Genomic DNA, 27,475 nt, shown 5'->3' with positions numbered 1-27,475 from the left:
AACTGGGATCGACATGTAAAATAATAAATTAAAAAAAAAAAATGCTTTGACTCCAAAATTTAAGTTGAAGAACAAGTTACTGGGGAAAAGTATTTCTATTTTTGTTTCCACAGAAAATGAAAAGATGTGGATTCCTTCCAGACTAATGTGGTTTGATCACACCAGACCGCCTGAAACAGAGTACAAGCTGATCCTACATTCCAAACAGCTGGACAAAACAGCCCTACAGACTACAGCTAGGATATCTGAATCTTCTTCGAATCCCCCAAGACAGCGCCCCTTACCAGCAGGAAGTAGTTTGGAAAGAACGACGCCCAAATTCCCAAATATTGTGTATAAATGTTTGTTTTCATTTAATTGGACTTTGTTATATAAAATTAAATAAAAAAATAAATAAAAAAAAAGAAAGAAAAGAAAAAAGAAACAGAGATTAAGAGATGGTTTAATAGTTAAGAGCTACTCTTTCTAGCACCCACATGGTAGCTCACAGCCATCTATAACTCTAGTCCCAGGGGAATTCCACATCCTCTTTGAGCCTCCATGGGTACCAGGTACCCACATGATACATTAACATTCAAGCAGGCAAAACATTCATACATATGAAATTTTTAAAAAATGAAAAAGAAATAAAATATTACACACCCCCCCATTCAGTCTGTGTCCTGTGGTCTGCAACATAAGTATAATACATTAAGATTAAGATACTCCTTGGAAGGGCCAGTGAGATGGCTTAGTAGGCAGAGAAAACTTTGGTCACTTCTCAAATATACGAAACGATGAGGCATTGAAAAGTGTGACTAAGTTGTGCAGAGAAAAAGGATGGCAGGAGCCTGCAAGGGTAGCAGAGGCTAGATTAACTGCCCCAGGGGCTGCAAGAAATCCACACAAAAGGATAGGGGCTCTGGCTTAAAGCTGTAAGAACACACAGCAAATTCCAGAAGTGCCCTGGGCAGCTAAAAGCAGAATGAGGGTGGGAGGAAAGAAGGAAGAGAAAGTTATAGTTTATGCTTAAATATGAAGGAAAAAACTGGATGTGATGACATACATGCTTCTGAGACTTCAGAGATAGAAGCAGGGGGGTCAAAAGTTCAAAGTTCTTCAGTTACACAGTAGCTGGCCACAAGGGACACTGACTCAAAAAAAAAAAAAAAAAAAAAAAAAAAGTTAGCAGCTGGCAATTTTGTCCTGCTTTATAGTCTCTGACCTCAAAAAGACACATCTGTGAAGGTGCCCCACACTTCAGAAAGTTACTATGCATGCCCCATAATTATTATAACATCTGAGAGGAGGGTAAGACACAATACTCTTTTTAATCTCAACCCCTCTGTGGATTGCTATAAAAAGGGACTCTCTTGACTCCTATGTGTAAGTAAAGCAAGTATGACTGGGAAATGGTCCCCTTTTCTAAGTTTAAAATATATTCACCTTGTAAATCAGCTCTTAAGTAATGGCACACTGAAAAGCATTAGGAAATGTCTAAGATTGTGTGATACAGGTAACCTCAGTGAAGTGTGAAATTCCCAGCAGAAACCCCATTTACAGGAAAAGGACATGTGCTAGCTAAACAACCCCCTTGTGCAATACTAGTGGTTCCTAGTTTTACCTTATCAGCTCATAATTCTATCCTAGGCATCTCTAGAGCCACCACACTTACCAAATGAGTTAAAGAGAAATGGTCCTTAGCAACTACTTAAAGATGTCACCAAAATGAGATATGGCTAATCTAGACAATTAGTTACATACTCTCTTGTAGAAGCCCATGCCAGTACTTGGATCCATCCTACTTCCTCTCCCTTCTTTTGGGAAGCTTACGTACATCTGTCTGTCTTCTGAGTGCTTCTTTCTCTTAATCTTCAAACTTGAGCCTATATTAAAATATACTTAATGTTCCTAAAAGTTTTGGAGAATTCCTCAGGCCACTCATTAGATCCCCTCACACATGACAGTTACCTATACAAGGTCTCCACTGAAGATTTTGTCTCTAAATAACAGAAGTTAAGATGCTTCAAAACTATTTTTCCTTTTGCATTGACAATTACCACCCTACAAATCATAGGCCAGTCTTCAGTTATCAGTCTGATGCATATATATCCCCTACCACCTTGAAACAGCTTCAAAGTATTTAGCCTAAGATCAAATATATGAACTGTTATATGAGCAAAGCTATGCACTACAGGACTATCTGTAACATCAAAACACTGAAAATACAACCCACGTATTCACTGATTAAATTTGTTATCATATTTCCAGAACACAGGACACTTTCTAGCCATTTAAGAATGAGAAATATCTTTCCACTTTTACAGGATAATCTGACAGATATATTATGAAGTTGGTGTGGGGAGCAGAGTACACTGTATGATATAATTTATAAAAAAACTAAACGAGCAAAAGTATATACACATAGCTTACAATTTTAAAAATTAAATGATCAGGTCCAGTCCCTTTATTTTTTACAGTGGGGAAACCAATGCACATGTTATTGGAGAATGACATTAACTTCCTGGCCACCTTTACATTTGCTTTTGTAAAGGGATTCTGTAAGACTTAGCCCTCCCATTTCTCTAGATGGTTTGCTGGGAAGTGTAAGGAGGAGGGGTTTCTGAGCCCCACATATCCTAGTTTGGCAGGAAACAGTACAGAAGCTCTTTTCTTTAGTATACTCTCACCTTTCCATACAAAGAAGATCAAGTGTAAAGGTACATTCTTCACAAAGGCCTTTAGAAAGCTTTTATTTGCTTGTTCCCCACAGCACAACTCAAATTTGATATGACAAACAAACTGAAAAGGTCCTTTAGTTATGCAATGGCAGAAAGGCCCAAGTCCACTGAGGAGTGGATTTTCTGGACACTGTACTCCACTTCTCTGCTACTCTTCATTGCTGGCTAAGCCACATCCTAGAATCAAGAAAGCATGAGATGCACTTTTTCTTTCTTCTCTTACTGCTCCATTGTAGTCTGGGTACAGAACTATTTCAAATATAATTTATGTAAAGATTTCAGAATGCCTTATGTACAGTATTCAGAGTGGAGCCAAGTACTGCATTATTCTTCACAGATTGTGAAGTTTGTCACATTACCTAAGCAACATTGAGAAAATCACCAGTGAGCTGGGAGGTGGTGGCACACGCCTTTAATCCCAGCACTAGGGAGGCAGAGGCAGGCAAATCTCTATGAGTTCAAGGCCAGCCTGGTCTACAGAGTGAGTTCCGGATTAGCTTCATAGCTACTGAGAAACCCTCTCTGAAACAAACAAACAAACAAACAAACAAATAAATAAAATCATCAGTGAGGTGGCTCAATGGGTAAAGGCACTTGCTGGCGACATGAGTTCAATTCCCAGAACCTTAGGAAAGGTGGGAAGAATTGACTCTGTGAATAAAGATACACACACCTGTATACAAAAATAAACAAACAGTTCATCAACCCTGACTTCTTGATCTTCCCATATATATATATATATATATATATATATATATATATATTCATTTGATTTAAAGAATCCTAGCTACTCAGACACACACAGGGAAAACATTTCGGTGGCAATTTGCTTGCTGTAGTCAAAGACAGACTGCATTTGCTACAATCCAAGGTCTTCTATTGTTTAAATTTCTCTTTATTTACAGAGTATTTCAATTGTCCAGGCTATAAAGTTGATGTGCCCAGTGTATGATATGAAACAGAAATTACAAAACAGTTGAGTTGTTCTTTTTATTCAATAGAAACAGCAATTAAACAAATCATGTAATAGGAACTTATGTCCCATTAAACCACTAATTTACAAAAGATTACTTTAACAAAGTATAGAAAGAGAGTACAACTGAAAATAAGAAAATTGCTCCTGGGTGTGATGGTTCAGACCATTAATCCTAACACTTGGGAGGCAAAGGCAGGTGGATCTCTGTGAGTTCAAGATCAGCCTGGTCTATACAGTAAGGGGCTATCTCAAAACTAATGAACAAACAAACCCTCAAAAAACTAAGTTGTCTGAAACCCAGATAGAGGCTTCATGGTCTAGTGCAACAAGTACTGAGCTAGGACCAGGAAGACTGGTAATCTAGACTTGACCCCAGGCACTTGTTAGTTGTGTGAACCTGAGGAACTTGTTCATTCATTCACTATTTCTAAAAAGACTTATGTGTATTTTATATATGTGAGTGTTTTGCCTGTGTGTATGTAAACGAACCATGTGCATATAGTGTGCAGAGGTCAGAATAGGGCATCAGATTCCCTGGAACAGTGGTTCTCAAGACTCCTGGGAGGGGAGTTTACAGAGGTTGCTTACCAAATATCCTACATATCAGATATTTACATTATGATACATAACAGTAGCAAAATTACAGTTATGAAGTAGCAATTAAAATAATTTTATGGTTGGGGGTCACCACAACATGAGGAACTGTATTAAAGGGTCCCAGCATTAGGAAAGGTGAGAGCCACTGCCCTAGAACTAGAGTTATAGACAGTTGTGAGTTCCTGTGTGATACAGGGAAGGAAACCCAGGTCTCCCCAAGAGCAGCCAGTGCTCTTAATCATGGAGTCATCTCTCCAGCCACAGAACTTCTAGCTTTTATTTTATGGGTAAGAATGTATTATGTATGTGTAGGTACCATGTGCCTACCTGATGCCCATGTAAGTCAGAGAAGGCATCAGATCCCTGGAACTGGAGTTACAGATGGCTGTGAGCCTCCATGTGGATGCTGGAAATTGAACTTGGATTCTCTGTAAGAGACACCAGTACTTTTAACCACTGAGCCACCTCTCCAGACCCCACTCAATCCTTCTTGCTCATGCACTGAATGAAGGTACTGTGATGAAGCCAAAGATGGTGGAAGAAACATGTAATTAACCACAGTGCAATTTGAGATGTATGAGTTACAGATAAAGATTGTATGGGAGCTGATAAAAAGCTAACAAAGGCTGGGCATAGTAGTAACACACAACTTTAATCCTACTTGGGATGTAGAAGTGGACTCTTCTCTGAGCTCCAGGCCAGCCTGGTCTACATGGTGAGACTGTTTTATAAAAGAAAAGAAAAAGCTAAGTGACAATGGAATAGACTATGGGTCCATAGTTAATAGCATTCACCTCTCATTTTATAAACCAAATAACTACACTCCCTACTCTGAACTGCTTGAAAATTATATTGATACTCATTGTAGTTCCTTAACATATGTACTGTCTATTTAGGGAAGGACTGACAAACTATTTTTCTGAATTTACTTTTGAGTATTGCATAATGTCCTCAGCCTACAAAAGCAGGTTGTATACAAACCCCTAGGGTCATTGTGTAAAGGAAAAGAGGTAGGGTGGACCCTTCTCATCCCCTTCCTTCTCCACAGGGTTTGCATTCCTAAGGATGGGCCCCTCCTCTGCTTGGGGATGTTACCTAAATCATAAAATGATACAACTCAAAGCCATGGAACTTCAAAAGCATTTTCTTCCCTCTACCTACTGTAAGATGTGTGTGTGTGTGTGTGTGATAAACAGCACATTGTAATGTATTAAGTATAAGACTTTTGATAACTTGTTACATACCTAGCTACAATGGACAGGAGACCTGTTTTAAAAATGGCTTTGTTGTGCTAAGAGCTGAATGTGGGAGTACAGGCATGAGCAACTTCCTACCGCCTCTACTCCCTGCCCCCAGTCATGCTTGCCTGGCAAACTTTAAAAGGCAGTATTTTCTGAGTGATTTATCTGACATCAGTTGAACTCTTGTCATTATAAACATTTCATTTTTCTGTGATAATTGTGTCTTTTCTCTCTTGTGGCACTGGGACAAAGACTCAATAATAGAGCCAAGTTAGAAACAATAAGGGAGGAATAACCTAAAGAGAAGAAACATTTTACACATACATACAAACACACACACACACACACACACACACACACACACACAAACACACACACCTACCTAAAGCTTGTTATCTATTTGCCCCCTCTGATCTTGAACTATCCCTCTCACCTCCACCTCCCAGTGCTGGGATTAGAGGCCACCATTCCAGCTAAGGAGTGTAAGTAACAGAGACTTCTAGTATTTAATTATTACCTTCACAACAGTTATTTCATTTGTTTGTTTGAGACAGGGTTTCTCTGTATTGTTTTGGAACCTGTCCTGGAACTAGCTCTGTAGACCAGGCTGGTCTCGAACTCAGAGAGATCTGCCTGCCTCTGCCTCCTAAGCGCTGGGACTAAAGACAGGTGCCACCAATGTCATTTCATTTTATCCACAGCCTGGAACCTTTGTTTTCAACTTGCAATTTAGATTATAATCCAAAGTGAAACTGGATTCAAGTTTTTAAGGTTAATACCAGTGCCCTTAGTAGTATTTACCATGCTTTAACTCAGCCAATCTGTATAACTGCCTGTTCTAGGTGTTAACCTTTTCCTTTTTAGACTCCTGAACTGGACTTTTAAAATGTTGACCATGTCATGCCATGGTGGTACATGCAGATAATCCCAGCTTGGCAGAGACAGAGGCAGGTGGATCTCTATGACTTGGAGGCCTGCCTGGTCTGTACAGTTCCAGAATAGCTGCGGATACACAGTGAGATCCCATCTAAAAATCAAATAAACCAACCAAGAATACTAACCATGTCATTTAGAGTATAAATCATTTCATGCTGATCTAACTGGAAACTTATGTTGGTCTCTATTAATAAACATCATGTTGGACTCTAATAAATATGGCTTTGGGCTTCTTTTACACATTATTTTCAATTTTCTATGTATATTATTATGTTGAAGTTTCAGGAAAGAATCCTAAAGAACTCCCAAACAATTTAACTGACAAAGAAGAGATTTATCCAATGTGGCCATATTGGGAAGAGGGAAAAAAAATGCAGTGGCCCTTCCTCCACAGTTTACCTTCAGGGTGCTGAAGTGAAGGTGCAGTTTCAGGAGATGGTGTATCTAACAGTCTCAGTCAAGGTGTGGTTCCAACCATCACTGAGTCTTCTCTAAGGCAGTCAAACAAGTTTAAATCTCTTTCCAAGAGAAAGGGTTCTTCTCTGAGTGGCCCAGGCTTTAGACTTTTTTCCTTGTAGCATGAGATCTAGGGACCATCGCTTCAATAGTCCAGAAGCCAAACTGTGGGACACAGGTATCATCTCTGCTAGGTCAGATATACTAACACTAATTCAGTGCTTACTAACTGCACTTTATGCTTTATGTGAATTAACTCATTTGACCTCCAGAAAATGGGTACCATTGTTACCCCAATTTTACAAAGAAAAAAAAGGAAAAACTAGCAACTTGCCCAAGGCCAATGTTATAATATTTCATGAGGCTGACCTCGGCAGGGGACAAACACGCCAGGTAGAAAGAGTTTAAGTTAAAAGTTTTATTAGAAAGGGAAATCGGGGAGGGGAAGAAGGGGGAGAGAGAAAGAAGAAGAGAGAGAAAAGGGGGAGGGGAGAAACAGAACAAACAGGGATCTGTCTGCTTCCTCAGGGAGATGGCAGAAAAGTGGAGATTAAAGAGTGGGTGGAGTTTTCCCCTTATAGGACCAGGATACATACACCTGCCACTCACAGGTGGGTGAGAGGCGGGGCCAGGTTTCTACAATAAGTAGAAAAGATATTTGACCCCCAAACTTACGTATATGACTTTTGTTCTACGTAGCCATTTTAGTAGTTGTATCTATGAAAATCAAGTTGAATGGTTTGGCTAGAATAGGTAAGAGGAAGTCACACAGATGCCCACAAGCTGCTGTTGGATGCAGAAATCAACTCTAAATGCTGGCAGAAAATGTCATAAACATCTAGAAAAAGTTTGTAGTCAGGCTGCTTTGTGAGTGACTTTTAAGTAGTTTTTGTATATTGAAGAAAGCAACCATACATGATTCAGGTCAGGGTTGATAAGCATTCTATAAAAGGACCAATTACTAAACATTTAGGCACTGTGGACCATGACGCTACTGCTGCAGATACTCAATACTTGTAGGATGAAAGTAGCCATAGATAATATGTAAATAAATGAGCATGGCCGTATTCCAATAAAACTGTAGAACAGGCAGCTGAGATAAGATTTGCCTGTAGTCTGTTGATCTCTGAGAATCATACTCTAAGAAAAAGTTGAGGCTTTAGTTTATAACAATAATATGGAGGATATTTGTGTTTTAAGCTGTAATAAACTGTGTAAAATGTGTATGATTTCCTACTTTAACATACTTTAGTTATACAAGCCATAGTCCTAAGCACAGCAGGTAAAAGGTGAACTCTTGTCTTGGAAAATTTTGCAAAACTCCCTTTAGGCTGGTGATACATAGCTTAGTGGTAGAATGCTTGCCCAGCTTGTATAAAACCCTGGCTTTAATCCCTCTGTGCCATGGAAACATACATCTGCCTGTGTTTGCCAAAGCTGTTCCTTCAATCCAGAAAAAAACTTACCTTCCTGAGTTCTTTTGGAACCCTCCTCATCTTTAAAGCCCTCTATGTAACCCTACAATTTCAGTAGTTTCATAGTCTAAAAATGAATAGGTTAATCCCTAGAACGTGGGGTTATACAGACTGGCTGAGGTAAGGCATACTAAAAACACTGTTTAGGGCATTGGTATTAATCTTAAAATCTTCAAACCAGTTTCCCTCTGGATAATAATGATTGAGGTTATGACGAAAAGATATTATCTCTTCCTACTTTGATATTCTACGATTATTTCCTAGAGGCTTCATTTCCATCCAATTTACACAAAGTCTAACATTATACACAAGAGACTCTGAGGCAATATTTCTCAAATTGTATTATAATATTCTTCTGCTTTTATTGACTTGAATGAATAGCATACTATTGACATATTTTTAATTGACATTCAATCCATATCTCTATACTACTGGAGGATATTAATATGGATTTGCCTGAATAAGAGTTGCCATCTTTTTACAAATTCAATTTGAAAAAAAATTATTAAACTTGCTGCTTCCAGGGTAATCTTCAGGGAATCTAAGTATGTATGTATGTAAGTATAATTTTTTTTTAAGACAGTTCTCACTATGTAGCCCTAGATGGCCTGGAACTCATTATGTGGACCAGTCGGGCCTCTAATTCTCAAGATCCACCTACCTCTGCTTTCCAAGTGTTAGGTTTAAAGAGGTGTGCCACCACACTTGATGATCAATACATTTTCTACACATTTCAGAGCTATATGGTTAAGAAAATGAACAAACATACTGAACTGGAACTTGAGCTCAGGGTTGTATTCATTACTTATCTTCACCCTCCCAGTTCTCAGCAGTATGTCTACAATCTGATCTATCCCTTTTTCAATGTGTTTAGGGAACCTGGCCCAAACTCTGAATACATTATAAAGGCTGGGGCACGAATTCAGGTTTCCTAATTCCAACTCTAATAGTACCAAACTGGATACCCTAATCCAGGAAGACTGGATTTTCAGAAGCAGCAGCCCTGCTTAAGCCTAAAAGACTGAGGAAGAACCCTTTCCACCTTTCTCTTCCTCATGTTGCAAATGAAATTCAACATCAGATATTATGCTTGCCTACAGTGTCCTGATCACCAAAGGACATTCAAAACACCCACAAGAAAAACATCTCCACCCAAGAATGCAAGAAAATAGCTCAGATATTCCCTTAGGTTTTTGTTTTACTAGCCCAGTATAGTGACATAGTCTTCAATCCCAGCACTTGAAAGGCAGAGGCAGGTGGATCGCAGTGAAAGTTTGAGGCCAGCCTGGTCTACCTGAGTTCTAGGACAGCCAGGGCTACATAAATAGACCATCTCAAAAAACAAAAAATAAAAAAACAACTACCACCAACACATAACAACAAAAAACCCATGCTGGGCAGTAGTGGCCCATACCTAGCACTTAGAGGCAGGTAGATCTCTGAGTTCAAGGCCAGCCTGGTCTACAAAATGACATCCAGGACATCAAGGACTACATAGAGAAACCCCATCTCAAACAGAACAAAACACCAAACAATAACAAAATGACCCAAAACAACAAAAACAAAAAACAAAACAAACAAACAAAAAACTAAACTAAAAAAGAAAGAAAGCATTAATGAAATGTTTTAGTGCCTGCTAGGGCAGGGCTAGAACTATAACCATTTACTTCCCTGACCTACCCACCCACTCAAGTTCACAATTTAAACAGAGCTATTACTCCAGACTCTAGTCCTGCTGCACAACAGTCAGACTTCACTGCTTTAACCATCTTAATCTGTAAAATAAACACAGGAAGCAGACCAACAGCCTTATCTGCAGATAAACAGGAATAATTTACTTATAAAAGTTATAAGCAATGTATAATATTTCTAGCTACACTATTTCCCCTTTCCCCTCCCCTGGAGTTTTAGACAATAGTACAGTCACCTTCAATGAACAAAAGAGACCAAGCAACACAGGCAGCTCACAGCCAGTACAGCATTTTTATCTTTCTGGAAGCTACCTATAAAAAGACAAGAGCCCTGCTGGCTCTTTGGGTCACACGGGAGAAAAAAAAAAATGAGGGTAAATTAAGGAACAAGGGAACAAGGATAAATTCTATTATTCAATCTAATAAAAAAATTAATGAGAACACACTGTGGGCAAGAACACTAACAACTTAGTAGTTCAAAAACTATAATAAAGAGCCCCACAGGGGAAGTGTCAAGAGGTACAAAGTTCTCTGGGAGCTACCCGTCCCTTCAATATCATCCTAAGAGACTAGAGCATTCCGGCAAGGGGCACTTATAGGACCAACTTGACCGAGAAGAAAAACCGGGAGAAAGAACTCCAGTGACATCTGTGGAAATGGACGCTACGCTGAGACACACTATCTGCTTATCCACAGCGTGACTATACGTCTGGTTCATGATCGTTCAAAAATGACATCAAGTTAACCAAAGAAATACAGAAGGAAGACACATACACACAAAGGGTGAAATCTGGAGGCAGAGAAGTCAGCGACAACTAATGTTGACTTAAAACATTGGCAGCAAAACTCAGTCCAGCAAGAGTAGGCTGAGGATTTTTACCTTCAAAGTCCCCTCCATCATCCAACTCCCCACCCCCCGAATATCCCAGCTCTTCTGGACCTCTCCTGTCTGGATTTTAGAAACGGGGTCCTTTCCCAAGCCGTATGCCACATAGTCTGGTTAAGGGCCAAGGTTCTCCTTCACTCAGCAGCTCCCTAAACCCTGATACAAAGAACCAGATCTGCCCTTTACTCTGCGTGACCTCGGACTAGTCACCCAAGTGGTTAGTTCTGTTTTCTTGTCTGCAAATTCGTTGATTACGAAGAGACCCGGATCGGACTCGACCGCTGAGATTTAAGACCTTGGTAAGCCCTACACGGAGACACTGGACACACGGTCCTTTGCGTGGATGGGGAAACTGAGGCATCGAGTCTACGGTCATAATAGCGATAACTCTGCAGGGGCCAGGCCACCGCAAGGCTCGGATCCCCAGACTACTAGTCGCGGGCTCTTTCTCCTTCCACCCAGCCAAGACGAGCTGCGGGGGGGTCCTGGTTCGGGAGGGCAAAGGACAGCGAACAAGCTGGGACTGGGAAAGGAAGGGGAGAGGCCTTACCTTCTTAGGTCGAGCTCCGCCGCCCGTGCCTTCCTCTCGGAACTGGATCCCCTCACCCGTTCTGGACTGCTCCCAAGCCCCCTCCACTATTGCCCGACTCGACGTGTCCCACGACCGGGGCTGAGGCCAGCGATTCCCGCCCTGGGCCCGCCCCCTAAGCGACCTGACCAATCGTCCCTCAGAGCCCAGGGACTCCACCCCCTCGGGGGGCTGGCGAGGCCTGGCGTCATTAGGAGCTCACCTTCTCATTTGCCTTTGCTCCACCTTCTCCACCGCCGGGTCTCCTCTGGGCCCCACTACCCTGAGAGAGTTTTCCTGCCGGAAAGCAGCTCGCCGCCGCGGCATTTTACGACATCGGTTGTGACAGGCCCGGGGATCATCCGACTTGCATTCCTCAGCCGAGCTAAAGCCGACGTGATGTTCGGGGCCGGAGACGAGGATGACACCGACTTCCTCTCGCCGAGCGGCGGGTGAGTGATGGACAAGTCGGAGCCGGAGCGCAGGGTCGAGAGAGCGGTGGGTGGGTGGGTGCAGGGTACGGTCCCTTCTCAGGCCTCGTCTCAACTTCCGGGTCCAGACCCTTGCAGCACTCCTCCACCGGCGGCTCAGGCTTGGCAGTCTGAGCACAGCTCGCCCGGTGTGAGATCGGTCGATTTGGACTCAGGACCTCGCATCTCCCTTGGACACCCTTCTGCTTTATGAATCACAGTGTCTCCAGTGAAATGGAGATGATTGCTGAGGAGACTGCCTGCCTCGGGGTTTTTAAAGGAGTCAGCGCCTATAAATAATGAGCTGTAAAGTCAAGAGACTTTCTCTTTCCCCGTGAACCAGGTGGTGACACCTTGAACCAGGAGGTGGATTAGCTTCCTTTAAAGCCTACCTCGGATGTTACCTTTTCCGTAATTCTCTGCATTCAGAGTCCCAGGCAGAATAGACTGCTTTATCTTCCTTATTCCCACGAGACTTTACACATGGAAGCCACTGAAATCTAAGTCTTGACAGAACTGCTTATGCTGCTCATTTCTGTCTAGCACTCAGAACGGGAACTCCTGGAGCATACAAATTGTCCAGGAAGTGCCTGCGAAATCACACTTTGTAAGGCCTAAGGCTTAAAGCCAATGGGAGAGACTGCAGCATCCTTTTCCCCCTGCTGTCAATCATCATAGATAATCTCTAGGGCCAGAAGTCTTTAAAGGGAGGCAAGACCCCCCCCCCACCTCGTTTAACAATTAGCTTAGTTTCCCTTCCACTGTCTCAGTGAAGCTCTTCACTCCCTTCAGACTTGTTAACTGCAAAGCTCACATCTTTGCAGAGCCCTTCTTTGAACATCTGCTTTACAAGCTTTGTGTATAGTGATGAACCTACTTAAGAAATGGCAAACACATCAACATGCCCATCCTTCTATCAGATGCCAAGAAGTAACAACAGCGATTAATCTTCCAGTATATTAGGAATTCAATAGGAAATGACTATAAAATGACTGGCTTTCTTTTGGTCTTATTTATTTGCACTTTTGGTCTTATTTATTTGCACTTTTGGTCTTATTTATTTGCGCACGTGTGTGTGTGTGTGTGTGTGTGTGTGTGTGTGTGTGTGTGTGGTATGCAGGCTGTGAACATCTTTGTAGAGGACAGAGGTTCAGTATCAGGTGTCTTTCTCGGTAGCCTTCCACTTTATTTTTGAGACAGGTTCTCTAACGGAATCTGAGTTTACCATTTTGACTAGACAAAATGTTTCCATTCTTTCCTATTTTACCCCAAACATTTTCAGCCTCTGCTGCTGTTGGCTGGATTTTCAGGCAAAACCTGTTTTTTGTGTGTCTGTATATGGGGCCTTTTGAATATCTTCAAGGTTTGTTTGTTTATTTGAGTCCTAGCTGGCCTAGAATTCTTTATACAGACCAAGCTGGCCTTGAACTCACAAGGAACTATCTGCCTCCTGAGTTCTGGGATTAAAGGCATGTACCATGACACCCAACTTTGAGGTACATTTTAATTTAATAATCTTCACTATGTGAGAGTATTTGATGAAAGTCTATAAAGGAATTTTTAAGACTCTCAGCTTTCACACATCAAGGAATCTGCTGCTGACTAGGCAGACAATGACAGTCATGTGCTCTTCTCCTGATTCCTGACCCCAAGATAAGTTCTTCCTGACTCCACTAGTCTGTTTCCCTGAGCAGGCTTAACTAAGGATTTGAGATTTACTATGTATATAACTGTGGGCCCTAGGCATAGCAACAGACAGTTTGATGATAAAAGACTCAACAACAACAACAAAAGCTATACAGATCATTTTTTGTCCCCAGTAGTAACTATAAAATCAAAATCAGACTTAAGATTAAGAATAGGAAAAGTGAGCTGGGCAGACAGCTCAGTGGTTACGAGCACTGGCTTCTCTTCCAGAGGGCCTGGATTGATTCCCACATGGTGGCTCACAACCATCCACAACTCCAGTCCTATCTTCTGGCCTCCTTGGACACCAGGCATGCGCATGGTGAATAGGACATGCAGACAAAATGGGGGGGGGGGGGAAGACTAGAGAAAGTTTCCTGAGCAGTCTCTGGTTTGGCTGTTTCACATTGGTTTTGTTAAGGAAATAGAACATCTGACAATGAATACTGACAGTGCTTTTCAGTTCCTCTTTTACAACTGCAGTTTACTTTTAAAATGCTTCCCAAAGTTTGACCTGACTTTATGACTTTCTTGATCCTGTCTAGGATATTGAAGGCTGGCCAGAGCAGGAGTACTAATGTCTAGGGTGGTTGTTTAAGTGACTGATAGTCTGCTTTTCACATTCCTGGCCCTCTTTTTTGTTTGTTTGCTTGTTTTTTTGTTTGTTTTTCAAACATCTTATTGTGTGTCTCTGGTTGACCTGGTAATCACAATTTATGCCAGACTGGCCTCCACCTCAAGAGATCCTCCTGATTCTGCCTCCTGAGTGCTGGGATTAACCAGACTGACCAAGCCTGGACAAGTTCCCCAAACTTAAGAGTTAACTTAAAAGTGGTAATCAAAAGGCATGTCTTCTCCTAATGGGGAATGTCCTTATGTATGCTGTCAATATGTGTTTCTCTTATTGATTGATGAATAAAGCCGTTTTGGCCAATAGACAGGCAGGATTTAGCCAGGTAGGAAATTCGAAGAGAGAGAGGGAAGAGAGAGTCAGGGTGATGGCATGTAGTTTCTGGGAAGGTTGGACACCTGGGCATTCTCCAGTAAGATAAGGCCATGTGGCGATACACAGATTAATAGTTATGGATTAATAATTAGGAGACAGCTAGCCAGTAAGAAGCCTAAGCCAAAGGCCAAACAATTATACATAGACATTAAGTCTCAGAGGGGACCTGATTGGGTGGAGAGAAACTGGTCCAGTGGGACTGAGACTAAATGGAGAAAAATCTCAACATTCTCCTTTCCCCACTATTATGATTTTGAAATGAACAAATAGGCTAATGTCTGCTAAGTATATCATATTTAACTTCCACTGATTCAGAGAGGAATAAGGCATAGTCCCTACCACTTAGGCAGTAGAATAAAATCAACCCAGCAATAATAAACATAATCACAGAGCTTTGTAAAATTTTTAGGTTTATTTATTTAATGTTAATGTGTAAGACTATGTGTACATGGTGTCAGGATCCCTGGAGCTGGGCTTACAGATTGTGGTGAACCACCACCTGAGTTCTGAGAACTGAACCCAAGTCTCCTGCAATAGCAACAAGTGCTCTTAACATCTGAGCCTTCTCTCCAGTGCCCACAAAGCTTTTTTTGAGATTACATCTCACTATATTGCCCTATAAATTCTTAAATCCTGGGCTTAAATATTCCAAATATGAGCTTCTGAGCAGCATTCCCATGTGACCTTCCTTTTATTGTCAATTATTTGTGTGTAAGCAATTATGCCTTATCTAGATTTGAGCTTTCGGACAGCAAAATGGCTCAGTGGATAAAGCCTTGCCAGCCTAAGTTCAGTCCCCATAAACCACCTAAAGATAGACGAAGAGAACCAATTCCACGAAGTTGCCTCTAGTCCTGCATGCACACTGTGGCAATACACTTCTACACAGACAAACACACAAACATCATACATATACAGTAGTGATAAATATGTTTTTAAAATTTTAAAATACATATAAGATTCGATTGTTTTTCACTATTGTTAAACTTTCACTGTTGTTAAACACTATTGCTCAATTCTCCCAGAATTTTACTCCTTTGAGGAAACTCAGCCAGGCATAGTGCGCTTGCCTTTAATCTCAGCACTCAGAGACAGAGGAAGGTATATTTCTATGAGTTCAAATACAGCCTGATCTACATAGGGTGTTCTGGGGCAGCCAGGGCCTCATAGTCAAACACTGTCTTAAAAAAGAAAGAAAGGGGAGCGAGTCTTTAGGTCACCTTGGCTAAAAGGTTCTTTTAGCGTTTGTTGATATCTTACTTAAGTCAGCATTACTCTCACTCAAATATTACATTTGCATTTTCATCTAAACCTGTTTGTCTTTAAACATTTGTGGCCCCATTTACAGGACTCTTAAAGGAAGCATTCTAGATTCTTTAAGAAAAGGAAATAGTATTTATTTTGTGAAATACTGATATATGTTTATGCACACGTATGAATTATACTTCTAAAAAGCCAGAAGAATTGAGTTGTTGAGAAGCTTCAGAGTTTGTACACCCAACTAAGAGCAGCTTTGGAGAAGAGTTCAGGATTAGAGTGGATTGGAGAGTTACTTTCTCAGTTGATTTGTGTTGCTGTAACAGAATATAACAAACTGGTAATTAAAGAAAGAAATTTAGGACTTAGTTGGTGGAGTACTACACTGTATAATGGTTGTTCCTTTGGATCACTCACAATTTGTGATATCTAATCTCCTCATGACCACAAACGTCTGGAAAAAGAATCCAGTTTTGCTCACCTGTGTTTACCTAGCATTTAGTATAGTGTTTAACATCTCTTAAGCCCTAGGAAAACATCTAACTTAGATTAGGGTAACTTCCTGGGAGACCAGGCTCAGAAAGAATAGCATGTGTAAAGCCTGGAGTTTTAAAAGATCTCACCTTGGCCTGGGGATGTGGTTAAAGTCGTTACCCATCCTGCATGAGGATCTTTAGTTTAATCTCCAGCATCTGTGTCCCCCCCCCACCCCCCTCTCCCCAAAAAACCCTCTGGCCTTATATATAAAAAACTGAAGGGATTTAGAAATGGCTCACCAGTTAAGAGCACTGGTTACTCTTCCAGAAGAACTGGGTTCAATTTCTAACTCACATGGCCCCTCACAGCCCTCTTTAACACAAGTTGCATGGAATCTAATGCCCTCTTCTGGCCACTGTGGGCACTGCATGCATGTGAAGCACAGACACATAAAGTAGGCAAAATCATGATTTCCAGGACAGCCAGGGCTATATAGTGAAACAGTGAGAACCTATCTCAAAAAAAAGAAAGAAAGGAGGGCGGAAGAAAGGAGGAAACACACAGACACACACACACACACACACACACACACACACACACAATCACAACAACAATGATATTTAAAATCTTTAAAAAGAAACCGTAAGTTCCTTATAGTAGCTATAGCACACAGTTGGAAATAAGAAATGGCTACTTTGGAAATAAGTAGATGATATCATGTAGGGTTTATTTACTAAAGCCATCTTCATCTTGTAGAGTTTGGATTAAAAAGTAGTTTTTACATTTATTTGTTTACTTATTTATAGTGTGTGTTTGTGTACATATGAATGTATACATGTTTGTATGTGTACATGTGAATGTGTCTATGTATAGACACATGGGCACAGCCACACATGTATGTCATGGCATGAGTATGGAGGTCAGGGGTAACTTGTAGGAATTGTTTCTCTCCTTTCACCACACGGTTTCTGCAGATTGAACTCATGTCATCAGGATTGGCGACAAGCCCTTTACCTACTGAGCATCTTAGTGGCCCAAGTTCCACGTCTTTATCTTACTAATATTAAAGACTCATCAAGAATAATTGTGTAGATGCAGTGTATAGAATGTATAAGAAGTAGATAAGAGTTGGGTCTGGTGGCACAGGCCTGTAATCCCCTCTGCACAGGAGAGTTGAAAGGTCAAGGCCAGCCTGGTCACCTAGTAAGACTCCATAACATAACATAAAAGGGGTGATGGTGATGGATATAGCTTGCCTGCCATGTTCAATCCCCAGTACTGGAGTGTGTCTGGGTGGGGATGTAGGCAGTGGCTGAGATTATTGCATTAATTAAAAATATACAGAGGTGATGGCAGTATAAACGGAGGATGTGGCAGTGATCTGTGGAAGTGGCAGTGAGGTAGGGAAGTGGGGAATGCATTTGAGAAATCTTTAGGAAGTATAATCAGATGGAACTTGGATCAGCTGTTGATTTCAAATCACAAATACAGTCTTAATTTCAGAGAGCCTCAGATGCTATCTGTTACTGAGTGCTGAGGTATACACCATCAGAGAGATTTAAGATTACAGGCAGCGGCATTTAAAGTGGTTAAAAGTTTGGGCTATGTTCTCAGTTTAACAGAATTAAAAAAAAAAGTTTGGGATATGTCAGATGAAATTTTATTTTCATTTTCCATTAACAGTGCCAGGCTGGCTTCTCTTTTTGGGCTGGATCAAGCAACTACAGGCCATGGAAATGAATTCTTCCAGTACACAGCCCCAAAGCAGCCTAAGAAAGGCCAGGGAATAGCAGCAACAGGTAAGTTAAGGGGCATTAGTGTCGTGTCTTAATGGGTTGGTTGGATGGCTGACTGGAAGTGACATGCTATGATGGTTAATATTGGTTGTGGACTTGATAGGATCTAGACTCACTTAAGGGATCAACTCTGGGCATATCTGAAGAATTCCTATGTGGAATTAAGTGGATGAGGAAATCCACTCTAAATGTGGGTGGCATCATCCCACAGGCAGGGGTCCAGCTCACTGGAAAGGGGAAAGTGAGTAGAATAGCAGCATTCATTTCTCTCTGCTTCTTGACTGTGGTACAAATGACCAGCCATCTCATGCACTTGCTTCTCCCTCACAATGCGCCATGTTCTCGAACTGAACCAGAACAAACCCTGTCTCTCTTAAGCTGTCCATCAGTTATTTTGTTATAACAACACATGAAGTTACCAGTACACACACCAAGTCGTCTGTCCTCCATCCGTCAACTCAGGCTTGAGGCTCTCAGGTCTTGGGTTCCAGCAGCTAGATGGTGGCCTTTGTTGGGAACTGATGGGGACAAATTCTTCTGCCCCTTGTCTCCAAAACCGCCCAAAGCATTCATTGTTACATCCTGGTCCATTCATCCTGCATCACACAAGAGTCGTTTGTTAACGATATCTGAGGAAAAGAGGGAGAGGGAGAGGCTAATACTCTCAAGTGTCTGCAGTTGTCTTAGGTGCTTTCAGTGGATCGTCATATTTTATTCTCTATTAATTTTGTAAAGTAGGTGACATGACCAAATTTGTTAATTTGATCAGTCACCCTTAGTGGCAGAGTTGAAATGTGAACTCTGAATTGATCGACTCTACAGCATTCTTTCCTCTACACTTTGGTATTTTGAGGCAAGAATCCGAAGAGCATGAGGGACTGGTGATATAAGAGACCCAAGGAGAGCAGGTAGTGATGGCATTAAATTAAATACTTGAGGATCGAAGTGTGGAGAGCCTTTTATATGCCAGGCATTATGCTGACTAGTGTGAGGATCTGTGGCAGGACCCTGAGAGAGTAGCTGAAGCAGATAACTCATGTATGGCCAGGTAAGAGGAAGACACAAACACTCCTGTCTATTCCTTTGGACTTTTCCTGGCGTGCTTCTGTGATCCTAGTGTTGTGTAGTATCTCCGGGTGTCCCTCCTTCCCTCTCTGGGTGTACTACCATCCTACGTCCTTTTACAACCTGGAAGCTCTTCGAATTTTGTGGTTCAAGAGTTTTTATACAGCTTGCTTTAGCCCATCTTTCCTGAATGTTGGTGAGTGGAGCTGAAGGTTATTTACTTTGTTTTCCTGGTGGCTGGCCCTATCTTGAGGAGCCCCACTTTGAGTCACCTCTGACACAATGTCAAAATCAAAATTTTAGCAAAGTTTCAAGACCTTTTTTTAAAATTTGTTTTTATGTGCATTGGTGTTTTGCCATGGATATCAGGTCTCCTGGAACTAGAATTACAGACAGTTGTGAACTGCCATGTGGGTGCTGGGAATTGAACCTGGGTCTTCTGGAAGAGCAGTCAGTGCTCTTAACCACTGAGCCATCTCTCTGGCCTTTACAACATTTTTAAATTGGCTTTTATTTGCAGTTCTTTTATTTGAAATCCCATTGTATAAAATGAGACATCCTGATGAGTTGAGATTAGGACCTTGGCTTTATATAGGCAAAAAAGAGTAGAAGAAGCTAGAATCCTAAAAAGTAGATTAGCCATTTTCAAGTTCCTTTCTTTGTAAAAGAGGAAAATAGGCAATGAAAACTGGTCTATTCGAGAGAGGCTTCTGACATGACACAGCCCTGTGCAAATGTGGGGATTTGGGTATTACTCATCTCTCTTGATTTAAAAGATCACTTTAAAAATCTTGGGTGGATTTTGTTTTTTTTTGTTTTATGATATGGAATTCTAAAACAAGTAACTCTATTTTGGTTTCTTCTGTTGGGCCCCATGCAGATGCTGAGTTCAAACAAGTGCATTCATCATGTAGAACGGGCTAGCCTCCAGCTTGAGATCCTCCTGTGTCTGCCTTCCAGAGGCTGGGATTACAGGCATATGTCGTTACACCTGACAATGCATAAACTCAATTATGACTAAAGGGACTAAACACAAACGATTCCAGGAAATTCCAAGGAGAATTATGCAAGAGCCAAATACACTTACACACACACACACTCACTCACACACACACTCACACACTTTGGTTTTTCCAGACATGGTTTCTCTGTGTAGTTTTGTGTAGACCAGGCTGGCCTCAAACTCACAGAGATCTGCCTGCCTCTGCCTCCAGAGTGCTGGGATTAAAGGTGTGCGCCACTACCACCTGACTCCAAATGTATTTCTTAAAAGATACTCATACTGCTCTTATCACTAAGTAAACTATATTTAAGAAGTTTAAGAAGTGGGAACAAGAGTGAATTGTATGCTGCCAGAGCCCATCAAGCTGAGGTGTTATTGTGCATTCCCCTGGTTTCTTCATAAGCTGTGTGCTTCTGATTCGGTTTAAAGCCCTTGAGCATATAGGTGTGAAGGAAAACAAACTGTCTCTGGCTTATCTGATGAAATAGCTGTTTTCTTTCATTTCAAAAATGGATTGCTTGCTTGTGTGTAGGTATAGAGGCATGAGTATGCCATGACCCACATTTGGGGGTCAGAGGACAACGTTTAGGAATCTGTTTTCTCCTTTCACCATCTGGGTTCCAGGATCAAACTCAGGCCACCAGGCTTTTTAGCTAGCATTTAGTGACTGACCTATCTCCCTAGCTGTGTGTTTTTTTTTTTTTTTTTTCTCCCATAAAGGTAGGGAAATTTATTTTTTCCTGTGAAAAAATATTTTTCAGGTGAAGGAGAACCTAGAAGGCACACAGGATTGAATAAATACAGATTTTGCCTTTAAAGAGGTTAAAAGGTAGTAGGTTAAAAGAAAGCCTTTTTTTTTTTTTTTTTTTTTTAAAGAAGAGATTAAAAGGGACTCAAGAGAAATTCATTAACAATTAGTGAAGAAAACAAAATTATTCAATCATCTACTGAACAAGGGAACTAAATTAAGGAAATTTTGCTCAAAATAATTTTTTTTTACCGGACTATATGTTGCAAGATTACCTCTTGAGTTCCAAGTCCAAAAGTCTGAATAATGTTGATTTCAGAGAAGGAGGAATGCCGAGCAATAAGACTCTCTCTCGGTGATGGCCACACTCTGCTTATACCCCTGGCAGATGCAGAAACATTGCCTCTTCAGAGTGTGAGCTGGGGTGATGATAGCCCAAGAGTGATAAAAGAGGTTGCCTTAACCTGGAGGAGGGTGCCAGTGAGATCCCCACCCCGACTCCTATAGATTGCTTCACAGGAGAAAAGATTTATCTTGGTACACTACATACAACTAGAAAGTTCAGATTAAACTAAACTGTAAGTAACTTTCTAAACATAGTAAGGAAGACATAGAACATACCACTAAGAAAATAAGCAAATAACACAATGAACACTTTATTTTCACAGCTGTTGCCATTCATTTTGGGCTAGCACCCTGCTTCTGGACCCTGAGCCCGAGGGAAATGTTTAGTTTTCTCTCCCCTATAATCAGTAAATTCAGATAACAGCCATGAGAGGGTACTCCTCCTTTCCTGTTCCTTCACTTGGTGAAGATTTAATTAGACAGCTTCCCATGGGCAACAATATGAAACAGTCACAGCTGTACCCCTGATGGGAGTGTAAATTGCCATAGTATTTCCCAAGGATACTGCAGCAGGGCAGAAACAAACCAAATTCTCTATACCACTTCACCTCAGAATTCTATTTTCAGGAATGTAGTCTAAGAAAAGGGTCAGAGATCACACACAAAATGTGTGTGAGGAATGTTCACTATAACATTATGTTTAACAGACAATTTGATAACTGCTCAAAGAAATGTAGCACAGTAAGAAATTTGGTAAATTCTTGGGGCTGGAGAGATGGTTCAGCAGTTAAAGGGCCCGGATTCAATTCCCTGTACCCACATGGCAGTTCACAACTATCTATAACTCCAGTCCCAGAGGATCTGACACCCTCATACAGACAAACGTGCAGGCAAAACACCAATGCATATTAAATAAATATATAAATAATAATAATAATTATTATTTTTTTAAAGGAATTGGGTAAGTCCTTAGAATTGGTCATAGTATTTTGTGTAGTTATAAAGAAGCAGTTTGGGCAGTAACCATGAGCCATCCACTTAGGCTTCTTTTGGAGGATATAGAGAAGACTTATAGTTAATGAGAAATGGAAGAGGCCAGGTTGAATCTTCATTTTATACTAAAATACTAAAAACGCTACTGCAGAACTTATGTGTACAAAGAAAGGACTCAGAATAAATACTTCAGTTCACTGGTATTTAATTTTGAGTGATGAAGTTATAAGTGATTTATATTTTTATTGTGCTTTTTTTTATATTTATCTGACTTTTGTACATTGTCCTTGTACTCTAAAATTGAGGAGAGGTGTTCATACAGAAAAATGAGAGAGAACAAGGTTTGTGAAAGTAAATTCATTTGATTTTTAATGTTTTCTTATTACTTTTCTGTGAGACATTCATTTAGTGAGCTTAGCTTGTAGTTTGCCACTGGGTGTAAAGGTGAATACCTGTGGTCCTAGCACTCAGGAGGGTGAGGCAGGGGGATCATGGGTTCCAGGTCAGGTTGGACTATACAAGGGAGACTCTGTGTCCAGTATACAGACAGATAGACAAAAATCAAGACAATAACAGAATGCAATTTACCCTTAACCTTAATATGCCATTTTTAAACATTAGTGTTGGGCTAGAGAGATATCTTAGTGATTAAGAGCACTGCTCTTCCAGAGGGACCCAGGTTCAATTCCTAGCACCCACATGACAGCTCACAACTGTCTATAACTCCTGTTCCAGGGGATCTGATGCTAATGCACCTAAAATAAAAGTTAAATAAATCATTTTTTTTTTAAAGTTATTGTATAGCCCTTGGCAGATTTTGGGTGTGATTTAAGCATTGATGTAAAAATACAGCCATCACTTCAAAGGGAACATTGTGGCCCAGGAACACAGATTCAATTCTTCCCAAATCTCATGTTGCAATGTTTGGTGAAGTTTATGAGAAAGGAACAAAGAAAGTCAAAACTCTGGGTACTTTTCACATGCATTGGTGGAGCCATGAGGTTAAAACAAAATGAGAAAACATCTTCTTAGGCCTCAGATGCTATCTGATGACATTCTTAGCCTTTTGGTTGGTAGAAGCTAGTGTTCTTTTAAGTTAATACATTCCAAAAGGTCCTACCTGTTAGTCAGCAAGATGTTAGATTAAACACATGAGTGGTCAAGGGAGGACTATTAAGGGGGCCGAAGACCGCCCAGGATAGGTTGTAATTAGGCTCCGAACCTGCAAATATTCTTATCTAGCTGAATCACTGGCCTTCTAGTCAGTTGATTAGTCAGGTGGGGTTCCTTCCAGGAACTTTCATCTCCACTATCACCCTAAGTTCTTTAAGAGGGAAATAGCTTTATTTTTCTATACCCTAGTTGTCAGAGCATTGAAAAGAAAAAAGAATGCTGCAGTATGGCCCTGATTTCTAGGCAATACTTCTTGCCTAGAAATTTGTCTGTGGTGTATGGTGTTGGGGCTGGAGTGAGTCTAGCGTCGTTTACAGTTGTTGTGTAAAGCTCTCACTTAAAGCCTGTTTCCTCACCACCAGAGAAGGCCATGGGTTCTTTCTGGATCCAATAAGGATAGTGGTAATGAAATCATTGTTACAATAACCAGAAAGTTTGGAGTGGAATTTTGAGGCTAAAAATCAAAAAATGAATGACACCTTTGTTTTCTTCATCTTCAGGAAATCAGACAGCACCAAAACCAGCAACAGCTACCCCAGGCACTTCATCTGTGCTGTTTGCAACTGCAGTGCATGCATACCGATAGTAAGTAGTTGGGAGAGAAAGCGGCTGAGCTGGTGGAGGGCAGGGAAGTGTAGGATGCAGTTCCTGCCCTTCCTCAGAACCCATGCTCTTTGCAGCCTAGTTCCTCGGCCCTTGCCTAGACAGAGTCTTAGATAACTCAGCATTATTTTGTCTGTGTTGTTAGTGTTTGGGCCCTCCACAGTAGCTTCTTAAGTTCTTGGGGGTACTGTGGGTAATAGATGATTTGAAGAATAAAGAAGTTGGGGCTGGGGCTGGTGTCACTCATCTATAATCCCAGCACTTGAGAGGCAGAGACTTCAGGATCTCTGTGAGTTCCAGACCAGACAGAGTTATACCAATGAGATTCTGTCTCAAAGAAAGAAAATGAAGTTTCAGAAGAGCTTTAGATTAAAAAACTGCCTGCCTCTGACCTCCTTTAAAGGCCAAATGCCTAGTTGTATCAAAACAGAGTGCTGACTCCTCATGGCTTAAAGGGGTCCTGATATCTGTTGTTTTCTTGCTTCACTAGCATTAATGGTCAATATGCAAAGCAAGGCAAATTTGGAGCTGCCGTCCTGGGAAACCACACAACCAGAGAGGTGAGAAGCCCCACATTGATTCATACTCCACATCCCAAATATTGTCAGTACCAAGGGTCTGGTTTTTAATCTGCCTGATCTGGCTCATGTGTCAGAGGAAAAAAGTGGCTACTAATGATGACTCTGAATGTGTAGGATTCAGTGGACGGACTCAGTTTGCTTACTGTTGTGTGTTAAAACAAGTGCAGCTGCTCAGAACGTTTGTTTTAGATGTTTCCTTTGTGATGGCTCTAGTGTCAGAACTGGAAAGCTTTGGAGTAAAACGTCAGGGGCACTCTTTGTTGGGTAATGATCATTCATCGTACCATTAGCACATTCCATCTTTATGCCTACGTTAATGACTAATATTTATCCTTTGCAAGTCTGAAAACTAGGTTGAGCAGTTGATCACTGTAGATTAGTCAGGGTGAGGTATAGTGGATGTCACTAAATGCCCCTAGGCCTGACTTCTTTGAGTTGGTACATCCTGCTCAAATACTACTTCAGAACATTGAGTTAGACATTATTGAGCTAAACATAAGAAATTCTCACATTTCAGAGGCCCAGAGAACATGAGGTTCCTGCTGCTCTGCCACTCTCGGCACAAAGCTAAGATTAGTTGCCCATGGTGACTGATACAATGGACAACACTGTAAGACACACAAAAACAGATATAGGAAATTTGAAACACAAATCAGTGGACTTAAATATTAAGCCACAAGAATTAGTACTAAGCTCTTGCTAGCAGTTATTAGTTTTTCATCTGTGATCGCACCCTCACCTCTTTCTTTTCCCATTCAGGTTATTTTGAACAGATCTCGATATACAATTTCAGTGGTGAATGCGTTAGTATATAATTCTAGGAGATGAGATACTCAAAACTATCACGTCATTATCACGCCTAAAAAGTAAACAGTACATCTTAATCTCAGTCATTACCAGGAAGTATTCAAACTTCTTTATTGTTTTTTTCATGTACATCCATTTGAGTCAACATCTAGTGAGGTTACCCATTGCAGTTGGTTCCTGTGACCCTTAAATCTTCCATCCTCCCATCAGGAATCAAATGATGTCTGGCTGTGTCTTGTTTGGTGTTTTAGCAGCTGCTGCTGTTATCTGGACCTACTCATTGGAAGTTACAATTTGGATCTTAGACTTCTAATTGTAAGACATCGCTATACTTGAGAGCCAGAAAGAGGTAGTAGGTTGGAGACGCAATTAAAAAGAAGCAGATAAGGGACTGGAAGTGTGGCTTAGTGGCTAAGAGCACCACCTTCTCTTCCAGAGGTCCTGAGTTTGGTTCTCAGTGCTCACATATTGGCTCACAACTATCTGTAATTCCAGTTCAGGGAATCTTCTGGCCTCTGCATGCATTGATACATGTAAAACACCCATACACATAACATAAATACATTTTGAGGATTGGAGAGATGGCTCAGTGATTAAGAGCCCTGGTTGCTCTTTCAGAGGACCCAGATTCAATTCCCAGCATCAACATTGCTGCTTACAATTGTCTGTAACTCCAGTTGTAGGGGATCCAGTGCTCTTTTCTGACCTCAACAGACACCAGGCACAAAGTACAGACATAGTACACATATAAAAATACAGACAAAACACCCATTCATATTAAAAAAAACTCATAGCAGGGTAGTAGCACACACTTTAATCCCACAACTTGAGAGGCAGAGGCAGGAGGATCTCTGTGGGCTCAAGGGAGATACAATTTACATAGGAGATCAAGGCCGGCCAGGGCTACACAATGAGACCCTGTCTTAAAAAAGAAAAATTACAACAGTTATATTTTAAAGTTCTCTGAAAAAAACAAAACAAAACAAAAACCCTAAACCACCTCACTGGAGAGCTATAGAAATGATGAAGGGAAGATAAATTAAAATCTTAAAGGGAAAACACCACCAATTGCTGACTTTAGGTGTAGTCTAGGCAGCAAGTATGACATGAGCAGAGAGATTGCTCAAGAAAAGAGACGCTGACAGGACTGGAGAGTCAGGCAGTTCTACATCGGTTTCCCTGTGCAACTTTGTTGAATTCAGGGGTGGTATAGAAGTCCAGGCACTGTGCCAGAGTCAGAACAATTTCTGCACATCTGTGGTACATAAGAGGAACACTTCTACAGGGAGAGAACCTGCACAAGTAGCAACTCTCTTCCTCCTTGTATTTGCTTGATTTTGAACTTCATGGTGAAGTAGCTAAAGAACTCAGCTAAAAACCTCTGTTGAGTGGAACTTTAAGGACCAAGGAGTTAGAGACTGTCTAGGCTTCCAGCCAAAAGCTTGGAAAGGTCCTGCCTGAGAATCATGACAACTCAGAAGTAGACTGATTGGTAAAAAGTTTTAAAGATTTATTTATTTATTTTATGTATATGAATGTCCTGCCTGCATTGTTTTTCTGTGCTCCAAGTGAGTGCATGGTGCCCAGAGAGGTGAGAAGAGAGCATTGGATCCCTCTGGAACTGAAGTTAGGAGAGTTGTGAGCCACATGTGGGTACTAGGAATCAGGCCTGAGTCCAGTGCACGAACAACAGCCATTAACTACTGAGCCAACCCTGTAGCCATGATATACTGACTCTTAATAAATGTCTAATCCTCATATAACCACTTCAGTCTACCACTGAATTGTGGTGATCAGCCCTTCACTTTGAAAAATAAAATAAGATTTTACATAAAACCACATATCAGCCCTCATAGCCCCCCCCCCCCATATTTCTGAGGAAAATTTTTATTTTTAAAAATATTTATTTTTTAAAGATT

At 41.0% G+C, this 27,475-nt stretch overlaps 2 protein-coding genes across 6 annotated transcripts in view; one reads left to right on the top strand and one right to left on the bottom strand.

Annotated features, from left to right (window-relative positions):
- Slc31a1 (solute carrier family 31 member 1) overlaps positions 1–11,890 on the bottom strand; it is a 29,928-nt gene extending 18,038 nt beyond the window's left edge. The window contains exon 1 of one of the 2 annotated variants that reach the window (XM_051187911.1): positions 11,770–11,890. The gene's annotated coding sequence lies outside the window, so the exon portion shown is untranslated. Of the gene's footprint in view, positions 1–11,528; positions 11,664–11,769 lie in introns of those variants that run through there. The other variant, XM_051187910.1, reaches the window with a different exon arrangement.
- The window catches only part of Fkbp15 (FKBP prolyl isomerase family member 15), a 59,065-nt gene continuing 43,451 nt past the window's right edge, over positions 11,862–27,475 (top strand). For 2 of the 4 annotated variants that reach the window (XM_051187907.1, XM_051187906.1), the window contains exons 1-4: positions 11,862–11,998; positions 18,126–18,241; positions 24,066–24,150; positions 24,659–24,728. In XM_051187907.1, coding sequence (XP_051043864.1) covers positions 11,946–11,998; positions 18,126–18,241; positions 24,066–24,150; positions 24,659–24,728 — 324 coding nt within the window. In that variant the 5' untranslated portion in view covers positions 11,862–11,945. Of the gene's footprint in view, positions 11,999–12,353; positions 12,383–16,164; positions 16,306–18,125; positions 18,242–24,065; positions 24,151–24,658; positions 24,729–27,475 lie in introns of those variants that run through there. The other 2 variants (XM_051187909.1, XM_051187908.1) reach the window with 2 other exon arrangements.

The sequence above is a fragment of the Phodopus roborovskii genome, unplaced genomic scaffold, assembly GCF_943737965.1.
Source record: "Phodopus roborovskii unplaced genomic scaffold, PHOROB, whole genome shotgun sequence".
NCBI classification, from domain to species: Eukaryota; Metazoa; Chordata; class Mammalia; order Rodentia; family Cricetidae; genus Phodopus; species Phodopus roborovskii.
Note: the sequence above shows the minus strand (reverse complement) of the source record. Positions and strands in the feature narration are given on the sequence as shown.